Source organism: Grampus griseus (genome assembly GCF_964374135.1).
Source record: "Grampus griseus genome assembly, chromosome: 13".
Taxonomy (NCBI): Eukaryota; Metazoa; Chordata; class Mammalia; order Artiodactyla; family Delphinidae; genus Grampus; species Grampus griseus.
In genome coordinates this window covers 6,844,449-6,870,424 of record NC_139007.1, presented here as the reverse complement: position 1 = coordinate 6,870,424, position 25,976 = coordinate 6,844,449, and the positions used below count along the sequence as shown (strand labels likewise).

General features: G+C 36.7%; 1 protein-coding gene across 1 annotated transcript in view; it reads right to left on the bottom strand.

Annotated features, from left to right (window-relative positions):
• Positions 1-25,976, bottom strand: part of COL19A1 (collagen type XIX alpha 1 chain) — a gene marked incomplete at both ends in the record, with an annotated part of 350,042 nt that overhangs the window by 172,661 nt on the left and 151,405 nt on the right. The window contains 2 exons of the mRNA XM_082669016.1: positions 18,258-18,293; positions 20,274-20,327. Coding sequence (XP_082525142.1) covers positions 18,258-18,293; positions 20,274-20,327 — 90 coding nt within the window. The remainder of the gene's footprint in view (positions 1-18,257; positions 18,294-20,273; positions 20,328-25,976) is intronic.

Sequence of the window (25,976 nt, the reverse complement as noted above, 5' to 3'; positions counted from 1 at the left end):
CCTCAGAATGTATGAGTGTGTTCCTCTACATTTTTGCCCATGTACTATACTGTCAAACTTTTAGACTTTTGCCTATCTATTTTTCTTATTGTGGTAAGAATTTTTTACATGAGGTCTACCCTCTTAACAAATTTTTAATTGCACAATATAGCATTATTAACTGTAAGCATAAAGTTTTCCAGCAGACCTTTAGACCATATTCATCTTGTATAACAGAAACTTTATAGTTTTCACAGCAGCTCCATAATTTCCCCTACCCCCAGCTCCTGGCAATCACTATTCTACTTTCTGTTTCTATAAGCTTGACTATTTTAGATACAAGTGGAATCATGCAGTATTTGTCCTTTTGTGACTGGCTTATCTCACTTAATGTCCTTCAGGTTCATTCATGTTGTTGCATAGGGCAGGGTTTCCTTCTTTTTTAAGGCTGAATAATATTCCATTTTATAAATACACCACTTTTTTAATCCATGTATCCATCAATGGACATTTAGGTTGTTTCCATATCTTGGTAATTTTGTCACAGACATATGAAAAGATCTTTAACATCAATAATCATCAGGGAAATGCAGGTCAAAAACCACAATGAGATATCACCTCATACCTGTTAGAATGACTACTGTTTTAAAAAAATAACAAGTGTTAGCAAAAATGTGGAAAAATTGGAACCCTTGTACACTGTTGGTGGGAATGTAAAATGGTGCAGCTGCTATGAAAAACAGTATAAAAGTTACTAGAAAAATTAGAAATACAATTATCATACGATCCAGAAATCCTACTTCTGAGTATATATCCAAAAGAATTGAGAGCATTGCCAATCTTGCAAGAGAAAAGTAGTATCTCAGAGCCATTTTAGTTTACATTTATTATAAGTGAATTTAGATGTCTTTTAATATGTTTAAGAGTGATCTTATTCTTTCTTTTCTATGAACTCTGTTCACATCCTTTCTTTAATCATCACTTTGTCTTTAGATTCAACTTTGTACTTACTGATGGCAAAACAAAGGAGTGGCCTTTAAAGATTAAACAAGCCTTGTTATTTCTGCAGAACACTTGAAAAATACCAGGGTGGTTGCTTTAATATTGAATGGTTAATTCTTAATTCACAAGATGAGTGAGAACTCCCTGGGAATTAAGAATTAACTATATGGTGCATTTTAGTAATTTGTGCACTAATGGGTAAAGTAGTTGCCTTGTCTGTTTATTGGTTTTTTTGTGAATGTTAAGTGAGAAAGTGTGTGCTAGCAGTTTTTATATTGAAAAAAAGACTTATCCTTGAAAAATATTAGAATCCTGAGACTTATTTAAATACATTTGAGAACTGTTTCTGTAGAAATTATACTGCAATTCAATGGACGAATCTGTCTATATATAAATACTGTTTAAAACACAACCTTTTAGAAATGGGATCAAACACTTACCTTACCTAATCACATTTATTTTATAGCCTGAATTAATTAAGGCTGTGTCAGTGTAACTCCAATTCAGTGCAAGCAACATCGAGATTAGTTGTGATGTGTCACATAAACCCCCCAGGATGTTGTTCCCGTGCCACTTTTTAATCTTCTGGGTTAGTAACATGATGTGTCTTCTAAATAACCAGATTGTGATACTATCAAAGCCAGGAAAAACCCCTTAATTTTCAAGCTACCAATCAAACACTAGAAAGTTGGCATGAAGGTTAATTATAATTAATGTTTTCTTAATATTTCAATGAAATGGAGCACGCAAAAAGTTATTTTCAAGCTTCTGATAAAGAGTAACTAGTGTATCAAGTGAACAAATCAAGATAATTTGAGAGTCGATGTACTAATATAAAGCTGTAACAAGCAAACAATAGTAAGTAAAAGGACAGGTGAACAGGATAGAAAAAGACTCTCCTGTTTGCACAGAACCAAAAGGCAGATGCGCTAGTGCAGCATTTCAGCATCATTTCAACAAACGCTTTGATGACCTCCACACACTCACAATCATAAATTAGGAAGAGTACCTGCTCTTGCACCAGGAATTCCACTAGCCACTTTAAGTGATTTTATTTAATTCTAACAACCCTAAGAAATATAATTTCGCCCTTTTATAGATGAGAAAAACAAACTTCCTAAAGATAACACTGCAAATAAGTGAGGGACCTGAGCTCTAAACTTAAGTATGTCTGACCCCTAAACCCTATTCTACTTCGAATATATTCTACTTCTACTTCCAAAGAATTATCTGGAGCATAAGATTTATTTGAATACACATAATCTTCATCCATGAATTGTGTTTCAGGTCAATGGTATCATATTTAAGACCCGCAACATTTTTGATATATGAAGATATTAAACTTTCCAGAATATATTATACTGGGAAACTGAGAGTGGTTGTGAAACAGGATGGCACGCTATTAAAAAACAGAATGAAAAGTGAACAGCATAGACTGAAGGGAAGTTAAGAACAGCAAAGCCCCAAAAGGCATCTGAGGATTAGAACTGGTCAGAAGCTGGAGAAGGCAGCTGTACAGTTAGCAGTGCTGTGGTAAATAAATGAGCAATCATCTGCCAGGACTTGCCTAAAAAAAGATGCAATACACCAGGGCTGGTGGTTGGAGAAAACTCTCCATGAAGCTTGTGCATTTCTGCTTGTGTTGTGAGTGAGGTGCTAACCGTTCTATGTTCTGAACTACCTTTTCACACCCTTCAGGTGGTGGCCTAACCAGAAGGCGACCTAGAGAATTCAGATTTCATTCTGGCTCAGCCACCTAGATGCTCTTGTTGGCTCGATGTGGTTCTAGATCAGAAAGATAATGGCCACTGATCACTCAGCACCCTTATAACAGCCCGCCCAGCTAAAGTGACACACACAATGGGTCTCTGTAAGTTTTATTAAAAATATGCGTGTCCTGCCTGATGTACCTGGATTAATTCTTCAAGTCAAGGGGAAAGGTCAGCTCAGAAACTTGGGAAAATCATCTGGTCTCCTAAGACAGACTTGGAGGCTACATGGGATTTGCTTAGCTGGTTGGGTGTGGGATTCTGGGGAACATGGTTGAGATCAGCACTACAGGTTGGCCTCATCTACTTGCTTGGAGTCCTGTTAATAGTAGCCCTTGTTAAATGCTATCTGAGACAGATTGAAAGTTTGGTCCCAGCCTCTTTTGGTGAGGCCAGTCCGAGAGGCTGAATGAGTGGTACACTCAGGAAAATTTGCCAGAAGCTCAGACGGTAGAGCAAGAGGAGTGGCTGTTTCGGGGAGACTATGGGTCTTCCCATGGGTCTTGCATGTTTCTGTGTATCTTGTGAGGGAAGTACTAACTGCCCTTTCATTCTGAACTATCTTTTTAAGGATATTTGTATAAGAAAGCCCTTCCTCTGGGGCACAAAAACAGTTGCACCTTTCAGGATAGATTAGGGTTTCTAGGCTCCACATCCAGTGTTCCTTTACTTCTCAAAAGTTGACTTTAATAATGGATTAGAATATATAAAGCTTCTGTTCATGTCTGCAGTATAGTGAACAGAAGGTAGAATTCTTCAACTAAGGTGATAATTCCAGCTGCCCACAAAAAACATGTTTCTCAAACTGAATTAAAAAAAAAATCAGGGACAATAAGTGATATCAGAACCGCCATTCTGAAATTGAAAAATTTCAACATGGGAGGAGAATCCCTGCCCTAAAGTAATTAGCTTCAGCTGGAAAGAGAGAATCTACTCTTCATTATGATGTTCAAGTTGATGATTTTGTATTTTCCTATAGATATTTTAACTGTAGGATTTGGTGATATTTTGTTTTCATAATATGTCTGTCAATGAAAAATATTTGTTTCCTCTGCCTATGAAGAGGAAATATTTATTGGGTCCCTACACTGCACCAAGTACTTTTAGTCTCTGGGGCTACAGCTGTATATAAGTTAGACCAGGCTCTGTCCTCATGGAGGTTTTACTAGAGGTAAAAAAGAAAATAGTTCAATTTAGTTTACATTTACTAGTTTTCTCAAGGTGAAAGAATTCTACCCATAAAGATGACTATACAAAAGTTCTCTTTGAACATTTCTCAGCAAGTACTTCATAAAGGCCTCATTCCCATTGATGTTCATTCCTATTGATATTTTTGCCACTGAATAGTAATATAATAGTGATAAGAATACCTGCTAAAAGTTAAACAGTACTTACTAAGAGCCAGTCATTATTCAAAAGATTTTACATGTACCATTTAATCTAATCATCACTACAACACTGTGCAACAAGAAATATTATCTCATTTTTAGAGGATGAAACTAGGGCACAGAAAATTCAAGTAACATGGTGAGGTTCAAAGCCACTGTCTGGATCCAGGGTCTGCATAACTCTTAAGCTATAATGCATGGATTTTTGGTTAGCTAAAACCAATGGAATGGTTAATTGTAATGAATATAATTCAAATACTTTTAGAGAACAATCATTTTAAAATACCACCTTATAGATCAATGTAAGGTTTCTACCAAATTTTTTTAAATGTTTAAACAGAGTAGAATTGAATTAAACTAATTTCTGTGTAGATTTATGACTTAAGTACATGTTTTTCTGCATATAATTTTTCAAAAGTCTTATCCATTTTATAATTTTCTAATGGCATTTGAGATACATTTTAAGGTATTTTTCTAGGTTGCTGAGCATCTCAACTTGAAATAAAATAGCTCTTTCATAACAGTACTAAATTGCCAGTGTATAGCACTTTTAGGAAAGAAAGTTTTACTGTTGAGTTTTAAAATGCATAATTTAGAATTTTGGTGAAAACAATTTGAAATGTTTTTTGAAACAGAAGCAAACTATAAACAGGAGGGCAGAAGGAGTTATTCTCAAACCATTCATCTAATGAAAAATACATAAATCACCTCCTTGTCAAATGAGCCGATGGTAGGTTTTTCCAAAACATAAATCTTCTCTGAGGCTAAACATAAATCTTCCTAGGGCCTTAAGCATCAACTCCCCTACATTTCTGCACAGACTCAATAAAAATAGATTTATAGTATAGAAACACTCTCTATTTTAATCAACTAATTTATTTATGTAAGCCTTTTGCCCACAAATTTTAAAAAGCATTAATTTAAAAAAAATATTTCAACTGCCTTCTTTCTACTGATCCACTAGTACCCTAAAAATCCCAATATTGGCCTGGATCACCAGTTTCAGAAAGTTAACAAGAATTAACTATGAATTATGTAACTTTACTAGATTAATATTATTAATTCAAATTCAGGCAATCCATAGAAAGACCATATAAATAACAGATTTTGAAATGTAAGGAATTCAAAATAATCTTAAATTGAATTGCCTGTCACTTACTATGCTATAGTACATATTTTAATAGGTAAATATAAATATGTATAATTCATAAATGCTATAGAACATGTATTTATTCTGATAAGAACAGAAAGAGAAATTATGTTCTATGGGCATTTAACAAGAATTTTTCTACTTCATTCACCTAAAAAGAAATAGTTATAGTTCCTTAGCAATTTTAATAAGAAAGCATCATTTAGTATTTGAGGCTGTGATTTAAATGTATTCAAAGTAAATAACTTTAAATTACAGCATGAAAATTCTAGCAAAAAAATTACTTTCTCTGAAATAATGTTTTTGTGTAGGGTCAACAGAACTACTGTTCTGTTGTGTACCAATACTTGTACACTATTTGTATATTAATTGCAAACGATCAGTTTATAAAATGATCAGCTTTAACCATCTGGTTGCTTTTTCTTAAACCAAATAGGTCCCAAGAAGGCAGTGACAAGGAGTATTTCTGTGTCCCCAGATATCTAGTGTCTGATATATAATTAGCATTCGAATAAGTAAAAGTAGGTAAAAAGGGAAGGAGAAGCTAGGGAAGGGACCAGGTCATCTACTGAACTGATTTTGTATCTTGTACACACTAATTTAGAAAATAGCCTTATTCCTTAGGTGAATACTATATGATCTCTTGTGCATTAGGGCCATCTGTTAATTTGTGTCATTTGATCTATAAATGACCAGCTGAGATTGTCTCTCAGTTACTTTTGGTATTTAAGGTAGTTTTTATAGGGTGAAGTCTGTGCCCCGCCCCCGTGCCTATAACTCACATAAGCTGGATTTATCTGGGCCCCAGGGCTGCATTTAAAGTATCAGTTAGTGAGCATGCCTAAGACACTTCTGCTGTTGATTGACTTAACCTTTGGCTTCTGTGTAAACATTTGGTGCCATCTGGGTGAGAATTTAATGACTCCCAAAAGGGACATGGCCAGAGCCACATAGGCATTTTCCTGGGAACTAAAATAAGTGGATACATTGAAGGAGCACTGCTGCACCTTCCTTCACTTGTCGCTTCTGACATGAGGTGCAAAGCCCAGAAGAGACAAGAAGGAAGGAGACAGAGGTGTCAGCCTACTGCCTCATTTCAGTAACAGTCGCTGCCTTGTTTCTGGAGCTTCAGCAAAACTTTACTGAAAAAACAGTAGTATATTATCTAGTGGAGGAGAAGTTGGTAATAGTAAGGATATAAAACATACACAACAATTTTTAAAAGTTTTATATATAAAGAAGTACTACATTTACACAAAATTAAGATTTTAACAACAAATGATGAAGAATAAAGAAATGTACTTTTTATACCTGCATATTTAAATGTAAGGGTTTATATCTAATATTTAAATGTAAAGAAAAAGCTAAGGTAAAATGTCATAATTCAAATAACGTGAATAAACCATAAAATACCTACATTTAATAGAGGATTATTAGGTCAAAATCTTGGTGATTTCAGAATAATTTATCAGAATCTATTTTTAACATAAATTTACATTATGCTCTTAGAATAAACTGTATTTTGATCAAACAAGTTTGGATGTTATTATAATAAGTTTTCCTTATTCAGTGTTGGTTTTAACTCACATAAATACATATCTTCTTTGTAAGTTATAAATACCAACAGAAGAGACATTTCAAATTCATCAGTAACTCATTTTTTCCCCCGGATTTATTGGGATACAATTGACATATCACACTGTGTAAGTTTAAGATGCACAACGTGATGATTTGAGATGCGTATCTATAGTGAAATGATTACCACAATAAGGTTAGTTAATAGCTCCATCATCTCACATAGACACCCTTCTTTTGCACGTCTGGTGATAACATTTAAGATCTAGTCTTTTACTCACTTTCAGGTATATAATACAGCATTGCTAACTAGAGTCACCATGCTGTATATTAGATCTCCAGAACTTATTCATCATAAAACTAGAAGTTTGTACATTTTGACCAACATTTCCCTATTTCCCCCACCCTCCACCCCTCCCAACCACTATTCTACTATCTGTTTCTATGAATTCAGCTTTTTTATCTTCTGCATACAAGTGGGAACATATAGTATTTGTCCTTCTGACTTATTTCATTTAGCATAATGACCTGAAGGACCATCCATACTGTCACAAGTGACAGGATTTCTTTCTTTTTATGGCTGAATAATTTTGTAAGTGTGTGTGTGTGTGTGTGTGTGTGTGTGTATCTCCATGTTCTTTATCCATTCATCTCTTGATGGACACTTGTTAGGTTGTTTCCATGTCCTGGCTATTTGTGAATAGTGCTGCAATGAGCATGGAAATGCAGATATTCCTTTGAAATACAGTTGACCCTTTAACAACACAGGGGTTAGGAGTGTAGTCAAATATCAGTGTATAACTTTATAGCCAACCCTCAGTATCCATGGTTCCATATCCTTGGATTCTACCAACCATGGCTCATATAGTAAATTCACATATAAATGGGAATTCATGCAATTCAAACCTGGGTTGTTCAAGGGTCAACTGTACTGACTGCATTTCTTTGGGATATATACTCAGAATTCGGATTGCTAAATCATATGGTAGTCTTATTTTTAATTTTTTTAAGGATCCTCCATACTGTTTTCCATAGAGGCTGCACCAGTTTACATTCCCACCAACAGGGCACAGGGCTCCCTTTTCTCCACATCCTCGCCAACACTTGTTATCTCTTGTCTTTTTGATAATAGTCCTACTGACAGGGGTGAGGTGATATCTCATTGTGGTTTTGATTTGCATTTCCCTGATGACTGGCAATGTTGAACATCTTTTCATGTACCTGTTGGCCAAATGAATGTCTTCTTTGGGAAAATATCTATTCAGGTCCTTTGCTCATTTTAAAATGGGATTAATTTGGGCTTTTTGCTGTTGAGTTAAATGAGTTCCTAATATATTTTGTATATTAACCCTTTGTCAGATATACGGTTGTAAATATTTCTCCCATTCCATAGTTGCCTTTTCATTTTGTCGACTGTTTCTTTTGCTGTACAGAAACTTTTGAGTTTGATGTAGTCCCACATTTTTATTTTTGCTTTTGTTGCTGTACTTATGGAGTCATAGTCAAAAATTCATTGCCAAGACCAATGTCAAGTAGATTTTCCTTATGTTTTCTTCTAGGAGTTTTATAGTTTCAGCTCTTACATTTAAGTCTTTAAATCATTTCAAGTTAATTTTTGTGAGTGGTGTAAGATAGGGGTCCAATTCAGTCTTTGGCATGTGATTACCCAGTTTTCCCCCAAATCATTGAAGAGACTATATTTTCTCCAATGAGTGTTGTTGGCTCCCTCATCAAATATTAGTTGACGGTATATGCCTGGATTTATTTCTGGGCTCCCAGTTATGTTCCAGTGGTGTATGTGTCTATTTTTGTGACAGTACCATACTGTTTTGATTAATACAACTTTGTAATATAGTTAGAGGTCAAGAAGTGTGATGCCTCCAGCTTTGTTCTTCCTTATCAGGATTGCTTTGGCTCTTTACAGTCTTTCATGATTTCATAAGAATGTTAGGATTTTTTTCTATTTCTATAAAAAAAATGCCATTAGAATTTTGATAGGGATTGCACTGAATCTATAGATGGCTTTGGGTAGTATGAACATTTTAACAATATTATTTCTTCCAATCCATGAACACAGCATGTATTTCTATTTGTTTGTGTTTTCTTCCATGTCTTTCACCAAAGTCTTGTAGTTTTCACTGCACATATCTTCTTCCTTTCTTGGTTAAATTTATTCCTAAAATGTTATTGTTGTTGATGCTATTGTGAATAGGATTGATTTCTTTATTTCTTTTTCAGATATTTTGTTAGTGTATAGAAATGAAACTGATTTCTGTGTGTTGATTTTGTATCCTGCAGCTTTACTGAATTTGTTGATTATTCCTAACAGTTTTTTGGTGGAGTCTTTAAAATTTTCTATATGTAAGATCTTGACATCTGCAAATAAAGAAAATTTTACTTTTTCTTTTCTGATTTGAATGCATTTTATTTCTTTTTTCTTCCCTAATTTCTCTGGCTAAGACTTCCAGTACTATGTTGAATAAGACTGGGAAGAGTGGGCACACTTGTCTTGTTCCTGATCTTAGAGGAAAAGCTTTCAACCTTCCACTGTTGAGTATGATGTTTGCTCTGGGCTTGTCATACATGCCCTTTATTATGTTGAGGTATGTTCCTTCTATAGCCAATTTGTTGAGGGTTTTTATCATGAAACATTGTTGAATTGTATCAAATGTTTTTTCTGTGTCTATTGAGATGATCATATGATTTTCATCTTTCATTTTATTAATGTGGTATATCACACTATTTGACTTTTGTATGTTGAAACATCCTTGCATTTCAGGGGTCACAGTGTATAATCCTTTTAATATGATGTTGAATTCGATTTGCTAGTATTTTTTTGAAAATTTTTGCATTTATAATCATCCAGGATATTGGTCTGGAGTTTTCTTATAGTGTCCCTATCTGGCTTTAGTATCAGGGTAATGCTTGCTTCATGTTATGAGTTTGGAAATGTTTCCTCCTCTTAAATTTTTTGGAACAGTTTGAGAAGGAGTGGCATTAATTCTTTAAATGTCTGGTATAATTCACCAGTGAAATATCTAGTCCTGGACTTTTCTTTATTGAGAGGTTCTTTATTACTGATACAATTTTTTCACTCATTATTAGTCCATTCAAATTTTCTATTTCTTCATGATTCAGTCTTGGTAGGAATTTATCCATTTCTTCTAGGCTGTCTGATTTGTTGGTGTATAATTATTCATAGTACTCTCTTATGATCCTTTTTATTTCTATTGTATTATTTGTAATGTCTCCTCTTTTATTTCTGATTTTATTTAGTCTTTTCTCTATTTTCTTAGTTAGTCTAGCTAAAAGTTTGTCAAAAACCAGCTCTTAGTTTAATTGATCTTTTCTATTGTTTTTCTGGTCTCCATTTCATTTATCCCTGCCCTGATCATTGTTATTTTTTTGATTCTGCTAACTTTGGACCTTGTTTGTTCTTCCTTTCCTAGGACATTTAGGTGTAAAGTTAGGTTGTTTACTTGAGATCTTTCTTTTTTCTTAATGTAGGCATTTATAGCTATAAACACCTCTCTTAGAATTGCCTTTGCTTCATCCTATAAGTTTTGGTATGTTTTGTTTCCATTTTCACTTTTTTTAAGATATTTTTATATTTCCCTTTTAATTTTTGACCCATTGGCTGTACAGGAGTGTGTTGCTTAATTTCCACATATTTTTAAATTTTCCAGCTTTTCTATTTTTATTGATTTTAGTTTCAGACTGTCTTTTCTCCATTGTATATTCTTGCCTCCTTTGTTGTAGATTGACTGTAGGTGTGTGGTTTTATTTCTGGGTTCTTTATTCTGTTCCATTTGTCTATATGTCTGCTTTTGTGCCAATACCACAATGTTTTGATTACTGAAGGTTTGTAGTATTATCTGAAGTCTGGGAAGCTTATGCCTCCAGTTTTATTATTTTTCCTCAGGATTGCTTTGGCAATTCTGGGTCTTTTGTGGCTGCATATAAATTTTAGGATTATTGTTTTTAGTTCTGTGAAAAGTGTCATGGGTAATTTGATAGGGATTGCATTAAATTCGTATATTGCTTTGGGTAGTATGGCCATCTTAACAATACTAATTCTTTCAATCCAAGAGAAATGGATATCTTTCCATTTCTTTGAATCATCTTCAATTTCCTTTATCAATGTCTTATAGCTTTCACTGTATAGGTCTTTCACCTCCTTAGTTAGGTTTATATCTAAATTTTTTTTGATGTGATTTTAAATGGGATTTTTGAGTTTTTTTTACTTTCTTTTTCTGGTATTTCATTGTTACCGTAAAGAAATGCAATATATTTCTGTATATTAATTTTGTATCCTGCAACCTTGCTGAATTCTTTTATTAATTCTAATAGTTTTTGTGTGAAGTCTTTAGGGTTTTCTATGTAGAGTATCATGTCATCTGCATATAGTGACAATTTAATCTCTTCCCTTCCAACTTGGATCCTTTATTTCTTTTTCTTGTCTGACTGCTGTGGCTAAGTCTTCCAATTCTATGTTGAATAGAAGTAGTAAGAGTGGGCATCCTTGCTTGCTCCAGAAACTAACAGGAAGGGTTTCAGCTTTTCACCAGTAAGTTATAAGTTGGCTATGGGTTTGTCATAAATGGCTCTTATTATGTTGAGATATGTTCCCTCTATACCCACTTTGGTGAGAGTTTTTATCATGGATGAACGTTGAATTTTATCAAATGCCTTTTCTGTGTCTATTGAGATGATCATGTGGTTTTTGTCTTCTCTTTTGTTGATGTGATGTAAGGCACTGGTTGATTTGAGTATGTTGAACCATCCTTGTGACCCTGAAATGAATCCAACTTGATCATGGTGTATGATACTTTTCATGTACTGTTAGATTCAGTTTGCTAATATTCTGTTGAGGAGTTTTGCATCTATATTCATCAAGGATATTCCTCTATAATTTTCTTTTTTTGCAGTGTCTTTCTCTAATTTTGGTTTCAGGGTGATAATGGCTTCATATAATGACTGTGGGAGCAGTCCCTCATTTCATTCTTTTGGAATAGTTTATGAAGGATAGATATAAATTCTTATTTGTGTATTTGGTAGAATTCCCCAGTGAGCCATCTGGTCCTGGGCTTTTGTTTACAGGGAGGTTTTTTTTTTTTTTTTAATTACAGATTCTATTTCACTTCTAGTAATCAGTCTGTTCAAATGATCTGTTTCTTCTTGACTCAGCTTTGGCAGGCTATATGTTTCTAGAAACTTGTTCATTTCTTCCAAGTTGTCCAATCTGTTGGCATATAACTGTTCATAGTATTTTCTCATGATGTTTTGTATTTCTGTGGTATTGGTAGTTATCTCCCCTCTTTCATTTCTCATTTTGTTTACTTGGGTCCTCTCTCTTTCCTTCTTGGTGAACCTGGCTAGAGGTTTGTCAATTTTATTTATCCTTTCAAAAAACCAGCTCGTAGTTTTATTGATCTTTTTTATTGTTTTTTATCTCAATTTTATTTATTTCCCCTCTGATCTTTATTATTTCCTTCTTTCTGCTGATTTTGGGTTTTGTTCTTCTTTTTCTAATTCTTTTAGGTGATAGGTTAGGTTGTTTACTTGATGTTTTTCTTGTTTCTTGAAGAGGGCCTGTATCACTATGAACTTCCCTATTAGAACTGCCTTTGCTGTATCCCATAGATTTTTTAAAAACATCTTTATTGTAGTATAATTGCTTTACAATGGTGTTAGTTTCTGCTTTATAACAAAGTGAATCAGTTATACATATACATTTGTCCCCATCCCATAGATTTTTGTAAGGCTATGTTTTCATTGTTGTTTGTCTCAAAGTATTTTCTGATTTTTTCATTGACCCACTGGTTTTTTAATAGCATGATTATGATTAGTCTCCATGTAATGTTTTTTTTCCCCAGTTTTTCTTTCTGTGGTTGATTTCTAGTTTCTTACCATTGTGGTGAGAAAAGATGCTTGAAATAACTTCTATCCTCTTAAATGTGTTGATGCTTGTTTTGTGTCTTAGTATGTGGTCTATCCTAGAGAATGTTCCATGCACGATTGAAAAGAATGTGTATTCTGGGGTTTCTGGATGTAGTTTCCTGTAGATATCAATTAAGTCCAACTGTTATATTGTGTCATTTAGGATCTCTGTTGCCTTACTGATTTCCTGTATGGAAGATTGGTCCATTGATGTCAGTGTGGTGTTAAAGTATGCCACTATTATTGTATTCCTGTCAATTTCTCCTTTTATGTCTGTTAGTATTTGTTTTATACATTTAGATGCTCCTATATTGGGTGCATATATGTTAATGAGTATAATATCTTCTTCTTGTATTGACCCCCTTATCAATATCTAATGCCATTCTTTGTCCTTGGTTATAGACTTTGTTTTAAAGTCTATTTTGGCTGATATGAGTATTGCTACCCCTGCTTTTTTGTTGTTTTCATTTGCATGAAATATCTTTTTCCACCCCCTTGCTTTCAATCTATGTGTGTCTTTCACCCTAAAGTGAGTCTTTTGTAGCAGCATATTATAGATTCTAGTGTTTTTTTTATCCAATCTGCCACTCAATGTCTTTTAATTGGAGCATTTAGTCCATTGACATTTAAAGTAATTATTGATAAGATGTATTTATTACCATTTTAAACCTTATTTTCCAGCTGATTTTGTAGTTCTTCTTTGTTCCTTTCTTTTTGGTTTTCCTTTTGTGGTTTGATGGTTTTCTTTTGTATTATGCTTGAGTGCCTTTCTTTTTGGTTTTTGTGAATCTGTTGTATGTTTTTGATTTGTGGCTACTCTGGTTTTCAAGTATGTTAACCCAGAACTATATCTACTTGCTTTAGACTGATAGTCATGTAAGTTCAGACACATTCTAAAAATGTATATATATATTTTTTACTCCCCTCTTCTGCATTTTGTGATTTTGATGTCCTATTTTACATCTTCATATTTATCTTTTTGCTGTTAATTGTAGTTATAATTGCTTTAACAACATTTTTTATTGTTTTTTAATCTTTGCACTGGCTTATTTAAGTGATGTTTAATCATTTTATATATTGGCCTGTCCTACTGTGTTTTTCCCTTTCCTATAGATTCTTGCTTCTTTTATATTTAGAGAAGATCTTTAAATATTTCTTTTAGGTTAGCTTTAGTATTGCTGTATTCTTTCAGTTTCTGTCAAGAAATTATTTGTTTCTCCTTTTTTAAATGATAATATTGCTGGGTAGAGTTTCCTAGGTTGCAGGTTTTCCCCTTTCAGGACTTTGAATATATATTGACACTCCCTTCTGGCCTGCAAAGTTTCTGTAGAGGAATCAGCCTATGAGGGTTCCCTTGTAACTGACTCTTTGTTTTTCTCTTGCTGACTTCAGAATCCTCTCTTTTACTTTTGCCATTTTAATTATGATATGTCTTGATGTGGGTCTGTTTGGGTTCACCTTGTTCAGAACCCTCTGTGCTCCCTGTACCTGAATATCTCTTTCTTTATTTAGTTTTGGGAAGTGTTCAGCCATAATTTCTTCAAATACAATTTTTGATCCCTTTCTCTCTCTTTTTTTTTTCCTTCTGGAACTCTTATTACGTGTAGGTTAGCACACTTTATATAATACCATAGATCTCGTATGTTTCTTTCATTTTTAAAAAATTTATTTATTTTTGGCTGCGTTGGGTATTCATTGCTATGCGTGGGCTTTCTCTAGTTGCGGCAAGCGGGGGCTACTCTTCATTGTGGTGTGCAGGCTTCTCATTGCAGTGGCTTCTCTTGTTGCGGAGCACGGGCTCTAGGCACGCAGGCTTCAGTAGTTGTGGCACGTGGGCTCAGTAGTTGTGCCTTGTGGGCTCTAGAGCACAGGCTCAGTAGTTGTGGCACAGGGGCTTAGTTGCTCCGTGGCATGTGGGATCTTCCTGGACCAGGGCTCGAGCCCATGTCCCCTGCATTGGCAGGTGGATTCTTAACCACTGCACCACCAGGGAAGCCTTCATTTGTTTTTTCATTTGTCTTTCTGTGTGCTGTTCTGATTGGGTGATTTCCATTATTCTATCTTCCAAATCACTAATTTGTTCTTCTGCATTATTCAGTCTGCTTTTAGCTCATTTTTTATCTCAGCAATTGAGTTGTCTAATTTTGATTGTTTCTTCTTTACAGTTTTTAGTTCCTTGTTACAGTGATCTGCATTTCTATTGAAAATCTTTCTTAATTCCTTTAGCATTTTAATTACCTCCTTTTTGAACTCAGAGGTCTAGTAGACTGAAGAGGTATGTTTCATTAATTGTTTTTTAGGGGATTTCACTTGTTCTTTTTATTGAGAGTAGTTCCTGTTTCTTCATTTTACTTATATTTCTCTGACTCTATGAAGTTAGGAGAAACAGTTATCTACTGTGGTCTTGGAGGGCTGTTTTTATGTCGGAGCATCCCTTTGCAGACTATGTAAGTCTAATATTTTTGCTGTGAGAACTGTTTTCATAACGGATGCCTGCCACATCTCTCCTCAGAGTGTGCTGGCTGTTATCCCCTTGATAGAGGGTATGACTGGTGCCGTGGTATCCAAATCCTGCCCTGCACGTTGGGTGGGGCCTCCTCTTTGCTCCGTGGCTGTCACAACCCTGTTGGAGGTGGGGTCTGCTCCCCAGTTGTTTCAGTAGAAGCCGTGAAGGTTGGGTTTGATAAGGCTCTGTTGACCTTAAGTGTGTGCTCTGTCCCAAGGAGGTGAGTGCTGAAGCAAGAGAAGCCCATGTGGTCACAGTGAACCTATGCACCACCTATTCAGACGTCCACAGTTCTGCTCAGAAGCAGCCCAAGGTCACATCCCTTTCTCTGTTGTGTTTGTCCCAGACCTAGTGTAAGGCTGGCCCTGGGGATCAGGGCATTGTAGCTGCAGGAATTGAAGTGGTGTGCTGCCACCTGAGACCTAGGCCTCCTCTGTGGTAGGGCTCTCCCAGAGCCTCTCCCCCAGGATTCCAGCTCCAAGTTTTGTGTGAGGTGGGTGGAACTGAAGCATTCCTGCTGGGAAAGGAACCTCTGCACACTTCTCGCCAGGGCCTGTCCGCTGGAGATGTGCCATTCTGTGGACAGTGCCCCCCACTGGTGTGCACACCAATGAAGTCTGCTGCTGCAGGGCCCACCTCTCACCTGCCCCCACTGTGGGAGTGCTGATTATGGGCTCAGGTGTCAGCCCCTGCCCCACAGTGCGTGAACGCACAAAGCCCGCCAATGGAGCAGTGCCCCGCGTGGGCAGGCTAATTGTGGGGGGTCCCTATGGTGGGCCCACACTCTGCCATATGTGCACTAACAACAGGCTCTGGGGTTAGGTCTGGACTACACTCCAGGCCCTGGGGGCTGTCTACACACAGCTAGACCGAGTCCTCTCCCAGCGTTCGTCCACAGAAGCCCAAGTTTCAGCTCCTACCTCCTCTGTATTCTAGCAGCTCCACCCAAAGTGCGTTTCAGACTGGGAGGTGGGTAAGGTGGCAGCCATCACTACCAGTCTCTCTGTGCCCTGACTGCTAACAAGCCAGCACACACAGACTCCTCGTGGGCAGAGTCCAGGCCCGCTCCAGCTCCTCTATCTGTCCCGATGGACCCCCCAGCTAGTGAAGGGTTTCCAAGGGCGAGGGGCTGCCCATGCGGACCTTTCCTCTTTCACAGCTCCCTCCCAGGGGCACCTGTCCTGTCCCAATGCCTTTTTTATTTTGCGGGAATCTTTCTTCCAGCTTTGGCTGTGTAAGAGATCTTCTGCTAGATTTCAGTTGGTTTTCTGTGAGAATTGTTCCACCTGCAGTTGTATTTTTGATGTGTTTGTGGGGGGAGGTGAGCTCCACGTCCTCCTAATCTGCCATCTTGACCTCCTACTTTAGCGTCTCTCTTATATCTTTAGATAAGTGTAAAGATCAGCTTGTACTCCTTTGGTGTCTGCCAGCTGAACAGGGCAAAGGGACGTCTACAAGGTGCTACCTGGCAGAAAGATGTCAGCTGTCACTAAAAATCCACAAGATAGATAGAGTCCAATATAATATTCTGGCTGAGGGGTCAAATTTGCTTATCGGGTGAAATGATACAGATAGAGATTGCATTTTGGTCTTCAAACACAAGTTGAAAACAACTAGGTAATCAGATAACTACGTGGAATGATTGAGCACATAACTCAGTTGAAGAAAAGCAAGCATGTGATTTAAATAAAATGAGCAGGCTTAACTCGAAATCACTGTCAAATAATGTAAGAAATAAACTCCACAAATTATAAAAAATTGAATAATATGCATTTAAAGTCTCCTCTCAAATAAATAGTTTTTATTTCCATCTTGAAAATCAAAGCTTCAAGCAGAGAATTCCAGTGTGAATTGAACTTGGATAGTCCTAAGAAAGTCATTCGTTTGGTTCCTTAGATTTTCCACTTATGAAGAGATATTTGCCCTTCAAGTGAGCATTGCAAAGATTATCTGTGTAAGACATTATTAATATAGTGTTCATAATGACATTTTCAAGTACAAAGATAAATAGGAATGTTATCAAAGTCACACAGCCTTTGCGAGTCCTATGCTGCTCCGCTGGAAGACCCCCATCCAGATGCTAGACTTCTTTATACCTAACCTTCTATGACCACGACAGGTCTCGGAAAACTGATGATTTAAATTCTTAATTTATGTCATTAGATGATAGCAACATAAAATTCAAGAGACCTCAGGCTACACATGATCTTAATTAAAAGCTTTTCTTCTTTTCCATTAGGCTTAGTGTCATTCTCAGACCAAATCTTTAAGTTAAATGAGAAACCCTAACGGACGACGAAGAAAATCAGTAACAGCAAATTGTATCCAAATATAAAATCATTACATACTTATGATTAAATGTTTAATAAATGATGAACCATTTAATTGAGAACAATCCCATTATGTGCACATTATAAACTTTTCTCATAAATCTGTTTCTGAAATACTGACATTTCATCATGTGCAAATCTTAGAAGCAACTCACATAGGAAAAAACAACAGTCTTGAACAGGTTTTGGAGAATGTAAAAGTTTAAATAGGTAGCTATATTTATACGTTGGGTGATTATAGTTTATTTTGTTCTTTTATAGTTTTTAGAGTAAATAGAACTGTCTCTGCTTCCATTAACTTTAAATGTCATGTTAAGGATGTATAATCAAACTTTTAAGGGGCAAAATTATGAACCACATGGAGGGTGGAGGAAATTGCTTAGGTTAGGTACTGCTTCCAGGCTTTTCTAGAACTACCTGCATGACCTCGGGTTAAGCCCTTCAGTGTTGTGGGCAGATGCCTCATCTTTAAAATCTGGAGGTTTGCCTAGATCTACTCAAGTCACTTTCAGTTCTCAAAATATCCAGTGGCTTAAATTCTGGTTTAATAATGATGTAATGTGAATAATAAACAGGTTTAACGTATTTGTTTTGAATTTTGACTTCAAGAATACTTACAGTTAAGGCTGGTGGCCCTGGAGGTCCCAGATCTCCCTAAAATAGATGAAAGAAAAGCTGCAATTACCAATAGTCCCTTTTTGCTCATTTTATACATTTTCTGAATGGATCAAAGCAATATCTAGATAAATCTGGAAGAAAAGTAGAATTTTACCTTGATAAAGGTCTCTGCACAATGAAAAATTGATCATGTGCTTTTAGCTCTCATGATATAAATATCGCCTTGTGCATCCCCATGCTTTCTGCAGCGGCAGAACTTGTTTTGAAAAGCTAAAATAATCTAGTTTCTATTCTTTTGTCTACTAATCCAAAATTAGAATATCTCTTCAAATATGGTTACTTGCCAATGGAGCAGCTGGAAATTGTCAAAACGACAGATTATATTTCTGACAAAGTTAGCATGGGGATCAGAAGAAATAATAAGTGGGTCTCCCCACTTCATGCCTTCCAGCTGCAAGAGCAGTCCCACTGCCTCTTTTAAAGCTTTGCTGAACTGGCCTTGCACTTGCCAACAACTGTATGAGGCTTTGCCTATATTCATGTACTTTTAAATACTAATATTGCTTTGCTGACCTATGTGAATACAAATTACCAGGTGGATATACTGACAAACTATTCAAAATCTAAAAAATATAGTTAATCTAAAAGTTTATCATTTTCCAATTTATAAATATGTCACCTATATGCTTTATTGTATCAGCATCCTTATTTATTTCATGAGAACTCTTAGTCATTAAGATCAAGCATCACTGGGAAAGGCAAGATAGGGGTAAATGATTAAGAAGTACAAACTACTAAGCACGAAATAAATAAGCTACGAGGATATACTGTTCAGCACAGGGAATATAGCCAATATTTTACAATAACTTTAAATGGAGTATAATCTATAAAAATTTTGAATCACTATGCTGTACAACTGAAACTAATATAATATTGTAAATTAACTACACCTCAATAAGAGAAATTAAGTTTTTTTAAAAGGCAAGTCTTAGAATGTTAAATTTGACAGACTCTTAGGGACCCTCCATCTCAACAAAACTCCTCATTTTGCAGACAAATAAATTGAATCCTGGAATGCCGTTGGTGAATTGAATAAAGTCATTGCTTAAAAAAAAGTCAAGCATCACTGCCATAATCCCCCTTCAAATGGACCTTGTGGAACCAACACCATGTGGCATGGGGCACTGGCATGCTGTATTCTCGTGTTGGGAGTATCTCTATGACGTTCTCTTTTTTCATCTAACATAATCACCTCAAAAGTGAGGACTTAGCCTTGTGTAATCATTATTTTGGGAACAACTGAATAAAAATAACCGATAGCTGTTAAAGAACATCGATGGAGCTTAAATCAGTCATTGGGGACCAATTCGCAAAGTCAATTTTAATGTAGAGGTAAATATTGAAGATAGACAAAGATTTCTAAATGGGCTGAGAATGGAGAACAAAATACAGTGCAAAACGTCTACACGCACAATTGTCATCAAACTAGTATCATCCAAGGACCTTACTCAAAACAACTTTTGCTTTTTACTATCTCATAATTCTCTTTTCAAGGTCCCTGCCAATAGGCCACTATAAAATGACATATGAGAAAAGGTGTTAGGAAACGGGGCATTTAGATTAAGACTGAGATGCACAGTTAGCCTCCTTCCCCCCAAAGGTCGCCTGCTTCACCATTGTGGTAGCAGCTCAGTGCTATTGGCAAAGGTCTCCAGTACAGGACATGGCTGCTAATTTGGTGATGCAATACTTAATGCTGTTAAGCAAGGGAGAGAAAAGGGAAATCTTATAAACACAAATTAATGTCGACTAGCAATTGTGCATTTAATCTCCTCAAACTAATTAAATGAACCAAAAGGCTTTTCTTCTTGTTCAGATGCTTTTAACATAACAGCCTTTGGTTAATTTTAACAAAATTAACTTTTGGCAGTTAAACAGTATCAATGAAAAGTCACTTCATAGGTTCTTGGGGTTTTCTTAAGGAAAGATTGGCACTTTCCTGGGTGAATACGGTACCTTTTCTCCTTTTGGGCCAGGTGGACCATGCGGACCCACGTCACCTTTCAAACCCTGTGCAAAGAACACAGCCAATGTGATTTCTATATACAGTTCACAGAAAGCTGCAATTTCGAACAAGTCATTAGTCGCAAAATAAATCATAATTTACTGAACTCCCAAATCTCATCTTCAGTGTGTAGTATAGAAAAACTGGCTCTAAAATGATATACCACATCTGCGCTGTGGTGGGTACAGATACATTAAATCAGTGTGAGGCCGCAATACTGCATATTTGTGCAACTTTGCTTCCTGCTAAAATTACATTAATTCACCATCTGGGAGAACATCATTTAGGTCTATATGAGCTTCTAAGTATCCACTTGGGCTTAAATTTGTGGATGTTGTAAATACCTCTGATTTAGCATTGATTTGGCCTTTATAAAGCTTGCCCCCAAAATTCAAGATTTAAATCAAAAACATTTTTTCGTCTCTATCGAGAAATCTAATTGTGGGGAGGGGAAGGGATGAAGGATGTATTCTTTTCCCATCCCTCACAAAGCTGGAGCTAAAATGCAATCTCTCTCCTGTTTTAAAGTCTGGTTTAGTTTTCTAGCTCCTATTTCTTTTTTTTACCTGGATTTATAAAGCTATCAAATAAAGCTATATAAGACATAGAGAGCATATCAGATAAATATATTCATGAGTCTTCTGAACTCTTGGGTGTTTTAGTAGGTATTTGGTTGATCCGATTCAGAAATGACAGCTGTGAGGAACACCACAATAGATTTCACTGGAGGAGATCAGTGCTACAGTTGAATGTATTCACAGTGTAAACAGAAAGAAAATTAGATAGACACGTCCCAACTGTATGGTAAATAGGAATAAATATCTTTTCTCAGCCTTAATTTAACACATTGGGTGAGGGAAGAACAATAATGGAAAAAAGAAATATTCTGAAGCCACAGAAGGCACAGTAAATCCAAGCATCTTACTGTTCCTAGCTGAGGCATCCAGCTCTTACTGTTCTGACATTTTGTGGTGAATAAACAATGCCAAATGCCATCACTTGTAGCTACTCGATGTAGAAGCTGAGGATGAATTTAAAGCAACAAAAGTAAACGAGATATTTAAAATAATCTTGTTACAAAGAATATGTGAAAACTGTAGCCTTATACTTTAAGAAAAAAAATTTAATGGGTGAAAACATCTATTCAATCATTGGTTAAAACAAACACCTTTGTGGTGCATAAACAACTTTGTGGATAAAATTCATAGCTACGTTCCTTCCATCATTACCTCCAGGTATTTATAGAACAAGGATGAGTGAAAAATTAAATCATATTTGAGGTGTGATATTCTCTTTATTATTTGAAATACCCATTCTTTCCCAAATCAAGCAACACATACTCTATTTATACATGCCTCTGGAGTAAAACTTGGCATCAACATATTCTGAACACTTGTGGAAAGAAAACAGCTATTTCTGTGATTACGGTTTATTCTTAGTTTGCTCATGCATTTATTCAGTAGGCATTTACTGGATACCCTCTGTGCAGTCACCCCTACAGTTGTCAGATCTGTACTGCCCGATAGGTGGCCCTGGGCCTCATGTAGCTTTTCACCCTTGAAACGTGGCTAGTCTGAATGGAAATGTGCCGTGAGTGTGCAATACCATCGGGGTTTCAATATTTGGTACAAAAAAGAATGTACAGTAGCTCATTAATAATTTTTCTGTTGATTACGTATTGAAAAGATAACATTGTGGATATGGGATTAAATAAGATATATTATTAAAATTAGTTTCACCTGTTTCTTTTTACTTTTTACAATGTGGCTATAAGAAAGTATAGTATATTTACCTTTGTCTTGAAATTATAATATTACATTTTAAAATATAATATATTATACTTTATTGGCATTAGAGAGTGTTATTGAGAGACACAAAAAAGAACAGGAAGTTGACAAAGACCCCCTCCTTAACGAAACTTGAGCCAGGACTCAACTTCGGCCCCATCCTGTCTGTCCTTGGCTTGCTTGGCCCAGTTTTAGCAAGAATCTTGTTAAGTCAGTTTAGAAAGAATTCCCCAGCCTTGATATCTGATCAAGTCCCTCATCCCCCTCTTTGATGCATAAGTCTTTGGTGTGCCTTTAGCAAGAATCCTCTTAAGGCAGTTTAGAGAAAATCCCCCAGCCTTGATGTCTGCTCTTAGTAATATTCCATTCGCTGACTATATCGCTCTACTCCTTTGCTATAAATTCCCACTCATCCTTGTTGTATTCAGAGTTGAGCCCAATCTCTCTTCCCTATTGCAATACTCATATTGCAATAATCTTGAATTAAAAATCTTCTTTACCATTTTAACAAGTATCATAATAATTTTTTCGATAACAAAGTCAGGATTCCTGCCCCAATGGAATTCACGTTATAGAGGAGGGTGACCGACAATGAACAGGTCCACGGGCTGAATGTGATGAGTGTGGGGCAGACGCTGCTATTTCAGTGAGGGTAGTGGTTGGAAACGGGCTCTGGGTGGAGGAGATGTTTGTTTCACAGGATCCAGTCATGCAGTGATCCTGGAAAAAAGTGTTGGGGCAAGCGGAGGGACGGGTGGGTGAGGCAACAGCAAGCACAAAAGCCCTCTAGGTGGAAGGAGTGTCATGAGCTGGTAAGGAGGTAAAGAGCAGGAGATGAAATCAAGGTTAGTCAAGGGTCACAGCACATAGAGAACTGCAGGCCCTGGAGAGAAGCATGGGTTTTGTTCTAAGTGCAAGGGGAAGCCACTTAGGGTTTTAGCCTAGAAATGGCATGATTTGACTGTGTTTCCAAAAAAAGATAGTTTTGGCTACAACATGAAAGTAGATTGTACACAGCAAAAGCAGAAGCAGAAAAGGGGGTCTTGCAGCTTTGCAAACAAGAGAGCAAGATGGCTGAGGATGGACTTGCAGAAGCGCTGGAGGTAGGGCCAGGGAAAGGGAGGGACCAAGGCTGATGTGTACTTGGCTTAAGTGACTGGCTATTCCACTCACTGACCACAACTCTCTACTCCTTGGCCATAAATCCCCACTCATCCTTGTACTCAGAGTTGAGCCCAATCTCTCTTCCCTATTGCAATACTCATATTGTGATAATCTTCAATTAGAAGCTTTCTTTACCATTTTAAAAAACCCTCAGAACAGGAGAAAGTATTTGCAAATGAAGCAACTGACAAAGAATTAATCTCCAAAATGTACAAGCAGCTCATGCAGCTCAATATCAAAAAAACAAACAACCCAATCCCAAAGTGGGCAGAAGACCTAAACAGACATTTCTCCAAAGAAGATATACAGATTGCCAACAAACACATGAAAGGATGATCAACATCACTAATTATTAGAAAAATGCAAATCAAAACTACAATGAGGTATCACCTCATACCAGTCAGAATGGCCATAATCAAAAAATCTACAAACAATAAATGCTGCAGAGGGTGTGGAGAAGAGGGAACACTCTTATACTGTTGGTGGGAATGTAAATTGATAGAGCCATTATGGAGAACAGTATGGAGGTTCCTTAAAAAAGTAAAAATAGGGCTTCCCTGGTGGCACAGTGGTTGAGAGTCCGCCTGCCGATGCAGGGGACACGGGTTCGTGCCCCGTTCCGGAAGGATCCCACATGCCGAAGAGTGGCTGGGCCCATGAGCCATGGCCGCTGAGCCTACGCGTCCGGAGCCTGTGCTCCGCGGCGGGAGAGCCCACAGCAGGGAGGGGCCCACGTACCGCAAAAAAAAAAAAAAAAAAAAAACTAAACTAAAAATAGAGTTACCATATGATCCAGCAATCCCACTCCTGGGCATATACCCTGAGAAAACCATAATTCAGAAAGAGTCATGTACCACAATGTTCATTGCAGCTCTATTGACAATAGCCAGGACATGGAAGCAACCTAAGTGTCCATCAACAGATGAATGGATAAAGAAGATGTGGCACATATACACAATGGAATATTACTCAGCCATAAAAAGAAATGAAACTGAGTTATTTGTAGTGATGTGGATGGACCTAGAGTCTGTCATACAGAGTGAAGTAAGTCAGAAAGAGAAAAACAAATTCTGTATATGCTAACACATATATATGGAATCTAAAAAAAAAAAAAAGATTCTGAAGAACGTAGGGGCATGACAGGAATAAAGACGCAGACGTAGAGAATGGACTTGAGGACATGGGTAGGGGGAAGGGTAAGCTGGGACCGAAATGAGAGAGTGGCATGGACATATATACACCACCAAATGTAGAATAGATAGCTAGTGGGAAGCAGCCACATAGCACAGGGAGATCAGCTCTGTGCTTTGTGAACACTTAGAGGGGTGGGATAGGAAGGGTGGGAGGGAGGGAGATGCAAGAGGGAGGAGATATGGGGATATATGTATATGTATAGCTGATTCACTTTGTTATAAAGCAGAAACTAACACACCATTGTAAAGCAATTATACTGCAATAAAGATATTAAAAACAAAAAGCCTTCTTTACCATTTTAACAACGGTCAGAGTGCCATTTACTGCTGAGAAATTTACTAAAAAGAGGTATTCTCTCTTCTTGCTGGTAGAACATCATCCCGAGAAAAAACAAACATGAAGAAAGAAATGGTGGAGAAAGACATCAACTTTCTATTTACGCAACCAATATTATGGAACATCTACACACATGCAAGACTGAACCCAGTACTCCTACGAAGAGATAAGTAGGAAGTCATTGTTTTATTTATTTACTTATTTATTTTTTGAATTTGATTTTTTATACAGAAGGTATCTATTAGTCATCCATTTCATACACATTAGTGTATACTTGTCAATCCCAATCTCCCAATTCATCCCACCACCAGCGCCCCCCGCACTTCCCCCCTTGGTGTCCATACATTTATTCTCTACATTTGTGTCTCTATTTCTTCCCTACAAACCAGTTCATCTGTACCACTTTTCTAGGTTTCACATATATGCGTTAATATACAATATTTGTTTTTCTCTTTCTGACTTACTTCACTCTATATGACAGTCTCTAGATCCATCCACGTCTCAACAAATGACCCAATTTCGTTACTTTTATGGCTGAATAATATTCCATTGTATATATGTACCACATCTTCTTTATCCATTCATCTGTCGATGGGCATTTAGGTTGCTTCCATGACCTGGCTATTGTAAACAGTGCTGCAGTGAACATTGGGGTGCATGTGTCTTTTTGAATTATGGTTTTCTCTGGGTATGTGCCCAGGAGAGGGATTGCTGGATCACATGATAATTTTATTTTCAGTTTTATAACGAACCTCCATACAGTTCTCCATAGTGGCTGTATCAATTTACATTCCCACCAACAGTGCAAGAGGGTTCCCTTTGCTCCACACCCTCTTCAGCATTTTCTGTTTGTAGATTTTCTAATGATGCCCATTCTAACTGGTGTGAGGTGATACCTCATTGTAGTTTTGATTCGCATTTCTCTAATAATTAGTGATGTTGAGCAGCTTTTCATGTGCTTCTTGGCCATCTGTCTGTCTGCTTTGGAGAAATGTCTATTTAGGTCTTCTGCCCATTTTTGGATTGGGTTGTTTGTTTTTTTAATATTGAGCTGCATGAGTTGTTTAAATATTTTGGAGATTAATTCTTTGTCCGTTGATTTGTCTGCAAATATTTTCTCGCATTCTGAGGGTTGTCTTTTCGTCTTGTTTATGGTTTCCTTTGCTGTGCAAA